General features: G+C 37.4%; 1 protein-coding gene across 1 annotated transcript; it reads right to left on the minus strand.

The window, feature by feature from the left end:
• Nucleotides 1-3344: 3344 nt before the first annotated feature.
• LOC110460750 lies at nt 3345-7282 on the minus strand. Its single transcript, XM_021513861.1, has 5 exons — nt 7136-7282; nt 6864-6960; nt 6386-6521; nt 5574-5857; nt 3345-4696 (listed from the first exon to the last, which is right to left on the minus strand). The coding sequence occupies exons 1-4, from the start codon at nt 7216-7218 to the stop codon at nt 5574-5576; spliced, it is 600 nt and encodes a 199-aa protein (XP_021369536.1). The 5' UTR covers nt 7219-7282; the 3' UTR covers nt 3345-4696.
• Nucleotides 7283-10011: the final 2729 nt, after the last annotated feature.

Consider the following 10011-nt stretch of genomic DNA (forward strand, 5'->3'; position numbering starts at 1 on the left):
GCTCCACATACGCTGAACACGGAGGGATGTTTTAGAGACACCCGCTCCACATACGCTGAACACGGAGGGATGTTTTAGAAACACCTGCTCCACATACGCTGAACACGGAGGGATGTTTTAGAGACACCCGCTCCACATACGCTGAACACGGAGGGATGTTTTGGAGACACCCGCTCCACAGACGCTGGACACGGAGGGATGTTTTAGAGACACCCGCTCCACATACGCTAGACACGGAGGGATGTTTTAGATATATACGTCCAACATACTCCTTACATCATTCAACGATAACGCCATGTACTTGCCTTTGTTTAATGTCCGTCATCTGCTTACATTCGTCAAACAATTATCCCAAGTCACGCACAGACAAACGTGCGATCTAGTTGTTTTATTGACTGAAAAAACAGGGGTTTACGGCATTAAATCCATTATGTACATGTCGCCTACTCGTTTGTTTCATGTCTACAAAAGCATTTACATATCCCCAGAATAAATTTACTGTCCAAGATTTAATAGAAACGTTATTGTCGTTTGAACGCAATGTGTTTCTGACCTGTTGAATGCCAATTATACATGTACACTATATAGATAAACTGCACAATTAACTAGCTGTGTTTGTTTAAAGTTAGGAACAAATCAACCCTCATCTCAATTTCGATGTATTCCACAAGGGCTGCATAACCATTTTCCGACAAATAAACAAAATAAAATATATAAATCAACAAAAAGATACTTGTTAATGCAAGAGTTTCCAAGACGTCTGTTCATTGTCTTTTTTTCTTCCTCCTTTTTATCAATGATATAGTTGATATATTTATTAATTAATATAAAAAGGCTTCGCAGATAATACCTCGCTGTGGGTCATAAGACAGATATTACAAGATCAACAGATTATTGTTATTTGGCCAATACCAAGGATTTAAATTTCAGGACGTCAAGAACTGAACTATTATCTTCACTAAGAATTAGTAAGCGTTTTATTCAACATTGACGATACTTGTGCCAAATATATACCTACATGTATCTAGGTCAAATGTAATAAATTCTAAGTCTTCAATGTGGGAACCAAGATAGTGACAACGACAAAACAAGACACTCGAAAGCATTATAAAAAATGTGACCCTCATACCGTACCAACAAACAGTTTATTACTCAATGAGATCGTGATGGTGTCTATAAATTTATCCATAACTTTCATCGGCCTGCATCTATAGAAATTCATGTAAAAACTTCTTTTTTTAGGCACTTCTATTTTGTTTGAAGTATTTCACAGAGTACAAGTATGACTAAGGTACAAGTGTTTGAAATTGATTAATATGATATGGAACATTAACAATAGTATAAGTTTAAATAGTCCAAATATGGCATTCTACTTGTTGCTGCGGTTGATAACGTTGTCTACACAGGTATATACAATGGTACATGTAGTCAGTTTCTATTTCTCTTTGTAGTGTAGCGTAACTGGACTGGTCGATCGTCGGCGATCAGGTGGCTCAACTGGTAAAGCGCCTGCTACAGTTCGGAGGGTTCCGGGTTCGAACCCTGGTCTGGCGGTGCATTTTTCTATCTCCCGTTACCTTAGTACTGTATCAGTAATAAAAATGTGAAGAACACTGTGAATTAATTACATATACACCGGTATGGAGTAATAAGGAAATCCGACTATTTTTACGCATCCTATATATTAGAGTTTCGAAAACTCACATTTATCAAGCATAAGATACAGCGTTTCAGCCATCAACTGCTAGGAAGATCGGTGTATGCACGTAGATGCGTTATTGCCTACTTTCTGTGCTCACATTATAAACATCGACTTGTTTTCAGCTGTATCCAACACAAATATCTTAGGCAGCAAATTTCGATCATTGATAACGTGTTTTAAAACTATTTGCTATGATGTTCTGATTTAAACTTTTCTCTGACTACAAAGTTTCCTAGAGTGTCAGTGACATCCATCCAGATCACTGCTGATAAAATATCAGTTAAGGTTTCTTGGACACAACTTGGAAAAGAGATACAGATAGTTGTTGACTTAAACAGAATCTGTGTGAGAAGGGAGTAATGGTTGTGAACCGGACAGCTAATATGAAGGATTTTGTGTGGCAAGGAAGGTAACTCAAATTATGAAAAACAATCATTTTTAGGCTATTCAACATCTCTCAGAGCCATACCAACAATAGTAAAATTGTAAATCACTTTTTTGTATATCTCGAGCAAATTAAGAGGGGTGGGGGCTAAGAAAGTAGATATTAGTTTTAGGGAGGATTCAAGTGCATCCCCCAAGTACTTAAAACGGTACTCAGGATAAAAACCCAGTCTATATGTAGCTACATGACATTTTCTAAAATGTTTTTTAACAATATATAATACATGCATGGACAAGTAAAACTAAAAACCGTTGAAAACAGTTATGCTACAGTACCGGACCTACAGATATATGGTCGAGCGTGGCAAACCTGTTCAATGCTATAACATTACTAGTTTTAATACAATGCATGATATCGTGGGAAAATTAAATACACAAAACATCAGAGTCTCTGTTAAAAATGGAATGAAATTTAAAACAGTTAAAAACTTAAGTAATTTTATATTGCTAATCCAATCTAATATTGAGGAGGTCCGTCTCAAGTAATTACCATCGCCCTGCCACTTCAGATAGGAATCCTTGGGAGCAGTTAAGTTGTATTAAATTAGAACCTTCAATGTTATTTTAGATGTGTGTACATGTATCTTCAAAATGTAATACAAATATAAAATATGCCATATACTGCCTTTTTCGAAAAACAGCCATTGCTTATATCTGTACATTATGATCAATATCAAATCTTTCTGAATTTAATAAGGTTTATAATTATACTTATCTAACATACATGCAATTATATCACCCTGAGTAAGTTCTTCTGGTAAATATCATGGTAAATCTCGACGATGGGTTTGTCTAACTACTTGCTTGCATATAGACATCCTTCTTCCAACAGAATAAAAAGACTAGCTCTCTCTCTCTCTCTCTCTCTCTCTCTCTCTCTCTCTCTCTCTCTCTCTCTCTCTCTACCAATATTTTTTTTAATTATATATAGACATTTCATATTTGTAATAAACTATTCAATGCTTAACGAAATATAATCTACCTAAAGATACATTGTAATTTAATTTCATATACGTGTATATACTTTCGTCTCTATTCTCTACGATTTTCTATATTTTTCAATATTGGAAGTACATCTTTCTGAATAGTGTGGTAAGATAAACATGGAGAATCTCTTGCTAAGGACGTGACGGTGTTTTTGATTGTTTTTTCTTTTTATATAATTTATATTGTACATGTATATACATATACATGTACCGAACATCAGGGGGGACTTCATACATGTAATATAGTCAGATTTGACGATGTATCCGTAAAATACGTAGATATAGCGATACATCAGTTTCTTTTAATCATATCATGATGCATAAAAAATTTAGAGGATGTCCGTAAATCAAGGGCCGTATTCACGGAAACGTTCTCATGCTCAAACCCAGATTCTGTGCTCAAGCCCAATATCTTGTTCCAGTAATAAATGTAAAATAAACATTTTGTCAATGATTTGGAAGAATTATGGAGTCTTAAAGCCGAAGTATATTTCCAATGTTAACATTTGGCATTTTGAGAGTGTCATTATTTAAGTGAGTAACAGAGTTGGTTTGAACATATAGAATCCATGCTTGAGCATGATGACGTTCTCATTAATACGGGCCGAGGTATCGGTAATATAACAAAGTCTCACTTCAATGTATGACATTTCATACGTTTTTACGAAGCTATGACATGTTTAAAACGATGGTTACAAAACTAGTATATGAACACGAAAATCAATTTGAAGAATTGTATTGATCACATGATTGTTACTACACAAATTCGCAAAAGCAAGTACAAAATGGACAGAATTATGCATGTTGGTAGTTTTACAGAAGCTGTGGGTCAGGTTGACCGAGTAAATAACTGACCACGACAGCACCATCAGACCATGCCATTAGCGGTCATTGCAGAATCAATCCATTTTGATATGCCACAATACTAAGCATAGCATAAATGTACGAGGGACCGATATCTTTCAAGATGTGACAGAATTAGAACCTTCGAAATGATAGCCGTAATCAGCGTGGAACCACTGGTGGTTTGAGCTGGCCTACATTGTATTCGTTGAGTATTTGACAAATTTTCTCGAAACACTAACAAACAGTTAAGATCGACATCGTTCTAACTTTGTAATGTAATAAATACCGAGAGCATCAACATACAGCGAACGACTTCGAACTGACCAATGCTACTTAGTCAACTTTCTAGCTCCACAATTACTCAAATCACCGAATGGCCTATATAAACATGTTAGCAACTGACCAATAAAACAAACACCATCGACATTTATAAATTGGACCACTGCTGGACAATACTAGCTAAGTTATAAATGGCCAATTCATCAGGTATCGGTTCAATTCTTCCCGTAACCACTAGTGGTCAAGATCCATAGAGTTACAATTCAATATAACAAGAATAAGGTACAATATAACATTGGCCAAACACCATTCCAATCGGATCGGATCGTGATCCTCAAAACAACTTAGACAATACAATCGTGTCTCAGACGTCAATCTCAAACTGTTATTCCATCACCGAAAGCAATCCACATTCTTCTCTTCGAACGGCGAAACGAATCTGCAATGAAATAAATAAATAACCAAATTTCATGTAAACGTAATGCACAATCTGTCCCTTCTCCACTGCAGAATATGTTGTCATGCATTGTAGTTTGGCATTAAGGAAAATTAATTAAAAATATATGTATGAAATTGATTATTCAAAATCCAAACAATCTATCCCATTTTTTACTTTTGAGGTGGAACCTACCTAGCGAGGACAAGGTATACCTACTTAGTCAGGGAGGAGTAGCTAGTGAGGGGTATATAGTAGCAACTTAGCAAGGGACATAGTACATATAGAGGTATATAGTACCAACTTAGGGAGGGACATGGTACCTAGAGAGGGATATAGTACCAACTTAGCGAGGGACATGGTACCTAGAGAGGTATATAGCACCAACCTAGTGAGGGACATGGTACTTAGAGAGGGATATAGTACCAACCTAGTGAGGGACATGGTACTTAGAGAGGTATATAGTAGCAACTTAGCGCGGGACATGGTACCTAGAGAGGAATATAGCACCAACCTAGTGAGGGACATGGTACTTAGAGAGGGATATAGTACCAACCTAGTGAGGGACATGGTACTTAGAGAGGGATATAGCACCGAAATAGCGAGGGACATATTACCTAGAGAGGGATAAAGTACCAACGTAGCGAGGGATATGGTACCTAGAGAGGGATATAGTACCTACCTAGCAAGGGACATATACCATAGTGAGTGACACTGTTCCTAGCGAGGGTCAGGGTACTTAGCAGGGACATAGTACCAACCTATCAAGGGACAGAGTACATAGGGAGGGATATAGCACCAATTTAGAAATGGACCTAGAGAGGAATATAACACCAATCAAGCGAGGGACATAGTACCAGTTGAGGGACAGAGTACATACCTAGCGAGGGACAGGGTACCAGTAGTTGATATGACGCTGGATGCACAGTGGGAACAACACCATAGGCTCCTCCTCAAAATGCTGGATGAACTTCCTCTTCCGGTGCAGCTCATTCCATGGCAGCTCTTTGGTCAGTACCACGGACAAATCTAGTCCATAGTAAAACAACATCATGGCGTTTGCAAAATTCGCCTTGTCTTTCTTACGAGTACCGGCGAGCTTCCACACGGATCTCCTTTTCACCTGACACGGGGCAGTACCACAGTGACGGCAGAGGGAAGGACCTGTACAAACAAATATTCAATATGTCAAAACAAATTTTCGAAATCCAATGCAAGGTTTTAAGTTTTCGGCACACAAAACATTATATTTTAAATGCATCCTGAGATTTTATCAGGACGAAATCTGGGACTGACAGTTAGCGTTCTGACTGGTTCCAAACACCCAAGTCTAACCAATTACGAGGCTTATTGAAAGTGGTTCCCGTTCTTTAAACATGACCAAAGAAATACTTTGAAATTAAAGTCTGTCAAGATTACAATTACATTGTACGTCACCAAACAATTTGCTTTAATATCCAATCAAAACATTGCTCTGAGAACACAGGTATGCAAGATTCTGAAAGGGTTCCCATGCTAGAAAATGTGTATCATCCGGAAGGTGGCACGTTAAGGTAGGTTCATAAAAAGGTACATTAATTTTCGAAAACGTCTTCATTACAAGGTAAACAGAACACTAGAACTGAAAGTGAGAAACCATAATTGTTTAGACGGCTGCTTTATTCAATATTTTAACCTTCGCTGGTTACTTACGAGCTCTCCATTCTTGGAACATTGACACGGCGGCTGACCATTTCTCTTTGACGATTTTTCCGACCAACGTTGCATAGCTCAACAGCAGGGTTAGAAGCACACACAGCAGATTATAGAATACCTCATTTCCAATTCGCTAAAATAAATCATGTCATAATTATTTGTAAGGAATAGTACTATGATACAAACATTCAATGTTCAAGACCCTTAGGATACGGTCAATGGAGAAGAAAGCCCTTTTCGTCAAAACTGGGCTAACAAAGCATAGCTGGTGGCTAATAATATTGCGAAATACACACAAGAAAATCATACGAAACCAAATGCACACGCGTAAAATATACCAGGTATTTAATAAATTGATGAGAAGTAGAATCAGTTAAAAATTATCACAAGCAAAAGCTTACTTAACTATTAGTAAAATAAAAACTGTTGACGTTTTCATGACAGTCATTAACATTAAAAAAGATGTAATCCTTACCCATGTCAGCTCAGTAACCGTTGGACAGACTTTCTCAATTTCACTTGTGGTGAAATAATAAAACAATCTTTTTGCATATCCTGGCTCGGGCTCCACGCTAGAGAGAAAAAATATATAAAGTTAAGAGTAAATAATTCTAAAAATTCAATGGCAACACAATCGTAAACTTGAAAAGGCTATTGACGTTCATTTGAGCTCCGCGAGATCTTTGCGTAATGTCAAGTCAAAAAATAACATATGATCTAATCTTACAATGTCTGGTCCAAACTTACCACGCGAGGTCCCGATATACAGCAGGCGCTTGGTGTATGGCGCACATCATTACGACAAATATCAAGAATAACCTGATATGCATTGTGGTAATCGAAGATTTAAACAAAAGAAGTAAATATCAGGGGAGAGACTGATCATCTCCGCCTTCACCGATTGCTAAGCAGCTTAGCAACAAATTTGTGACGCCACAAGAGGGTATCTCTATTATACCGATCATTACGTCATGCTATTGTCTTTTACTAGTAATTAAGTGCAAGCGGTAACACGTTGGTGACAATGTTTATGGTACCAAAATGTCTTCTATTATGAATCGAACCCTGGACTAGCGGCAGTGAGTGCTTCCAGTAGGAGTCGAATTCGGGACTAATAGGGACAGGATATATTCACTTTAGAATTCCCCTGAAATTCGAACACAGGACAAGCGTCACTTGAACCCGTATCCATGAAACCGTTCTCATGCTGAAGCATGGACTATGTGCTCAAACCAGTTTTGCTGTAATTTAACTCACTTAAGGTGGCTCCACACTTTCGCAATTAACCAGCAAAATTCGTTGAAACTTTCATATAATGGTTATGCAACTATGTAGAGTTGATTTTATGAAAATCTAAACATTCCGATAGTTTGGAGCTTTTTTGGAAAAAATACCAAAAAAATAAATGTTCGTCAATTTTAATATTTTCCGTTTTTGTGTGTGTGTGGCATTGTTCGGAACAATAACAACAATAATAAAATGAAAAGAAGCATTTCTAATTAACCCTACATATATTTTATTTATCGCAAAATATGTAACACATGTTACACAAAGTGATTTTTATTGAATTTGTACGGATAAAAGCGATTATCTACAAGCTAAAAGCAAACAGGACACAAAAATCTATACATATAGAATGGGAAATTGAACAAAATATACACAATGGCTTTACAACTAATTTATTTTACATTTTACAATCACTTTGATCCGGGTGAGAGTTATCTTCCTTGAAAAAAATCGGAACGTTTTGCTGAGGAATGACATTTACACAATGACAGTTGTCTCTGTTTACATATAACAAAAATGATGGAAATAAATCAAAAATAAGATATCAAAATTATCAATTTATTGTTCTTTAATGGAACCAAATTACCCTCAGTCATGTACACTTTGGACATCATTCCACAGTCCGCTAACTCACGGTATACGTGACCAGAGGCTATCGCATGGGATGCCGTTCTCACGTGCACTCACACATGCATTTCATAGGTATCTTGATATTTTACAAAACATTATCTTTACAGAGTAAGTAGACTACATTTGTAAACACGATTTATTCGACAGAGCGAAACTCCCTCAACAGCGAAAATCGTAACGACTTCGAGCTTATGAACTCGTGTAAGCACGTGATATGCACATGTGAGGTCGGTACGTCCGCATTCCATGCGTTTCTTGAGGTCGTCTGGTCTCATATGTCACTGTCTTCCCGTGAGTCTGTTTATGTCTATGAATTGGAAAGCTTTATTCCTGAAGTACGTGTGATTATACATTTCCCGGTAAAATCTCGATATCGGGTGTTGACTGTTTACCAGGGACCTGTTCGTTTATGCGGAACAACCGGTTTGACCGTTTATAAATGTAACAATTTCGGGTATAAATCCTGGCGGACCTGCAAATGTGTATGCAGGCCTTGCAAGGCTTTCTCAAGGCTCGCCTGAAAGCAGCATCAGATTACTAGGTCCGACCTTATTTAATGAAGTGGTCCGATCGGTTTGACCGTTTAAACGAAAACGGTCCTGGGTGTTACTATAATTTGCACTATGATATTGAATGCCCGATACGCAATACGGAAATGACGACACGGTGTACATGCACATTTCGATCAAGATAATTGAGTCCGAGCTGTACTTTTTCCGGGAGTACGTCACGAAAATGGACGCTGATGACGATGTTTGGAGCCACCTTAAGGCATGTCAAACGATCAAAAAATCAAATTAAAATTTGGAAACAGTAAATGGCCTTCACTTTTTTCCAAATCAGTGACAAAATAAGATTTCTTTTATTTAACTATAACCGGAACAAGAAATTAGGCTTAAGCACAACATCCATGCTTGAGCATGAGAATGGTTTCATAAATACGGGCCCACGGTATGTGTTTCCGTCAGAAATTGAAGACACAACAAAAATAGAGTACATGCACTTCTGCGATGTAGCCTGGATCAAATATGTGTTTCCTGAAATGTTGTTCTATTAGGAGTTGAAATCTGGACAAGTGACACAGGTATTGTGTGTCGAACCCATGCGCAAATTGAAATAAAAACAGCAGCTTCATAAATACATATATGCAGTTACCCCCCTTTGACCTGGTCGCCGGTAACGAAAAGTACTATGGCGAATGTATTTTATATCCAACTGCATGATAAAAATGGGACCTCAGCGAATTTCCTCACGATGTCTCGTAAGAATGGTGGTGTTCAAAAAGTAACCACCCATACATTTAAATGTGACCCCTGTTGACGGTCAATTTCATTTTGCTTAACACTAATTAAAGATAAAATTGAACTATGGCGTCTTAATTTCCGTCCACTCGTTCGCCCGTCCTTTTTTCGGCAGACCCAATAAAACGTTTTAGGATTCCAACCACGTTTTGGATTCTCCAACCGTTACTTTTTCTTGGTCATTAAACTTTGACACATCTTCCAACATTTATGATTTCATCTCGCAAACAATTAATTTACAAGTGGTTTATAGATTCGCATAAAAATTCTATGAAATAACGAAAATATTGATGTTTAATGGAATGCTTAGAAACCCGTACATAGTTTTAGAAGATTATTTCCACGACCTCTCTCTCTCTCTCTCTCTCTCTCTCTATCTCTCTCTCTCTCTCTCTCTCTCTCTGT

This window comes from Mizuhopecten yessoensis, unplaced genomic scaffold (genome assembly GCF_002113885.1).
Source record: "Mizuhopecten yessoensis strain PY_sf001 unplaced genomic scaffold, ASM211388v2 scaffold10477, whole genome shotgun sequence".
In the NCBI taxonomy this organism is placed as follows: Eukaryota; Metazoa; Mollusca; class Bivalvia; order Pectinida; family Pectinidae; genus Mizuhopecten; species Mizuhopecten yessoensis.

Coding starts and splice junctions, on each gene's coding strand:
- LOC110460750 (XM_021513861.1), bottom strand. CDS start 7,218: ATGCATATCAGGTTATTCTTGATATTTGTCGTAATGATGTGCGCCATA. Junction 6,522..6,863: donor CGGTTACTGAGCTGACATGG/GTAAGGATTACA, acceptor GATTTATTTTAG/CGAATTGGAAATGAGGTATT. Junction 5,858..6,385: donor GTTCCAAGAATGGAGAGCTC/GTAAGTAACCAG, acceptor TTGTTTGTACAG/GTCCTTCCCTCTGCCGTCAC.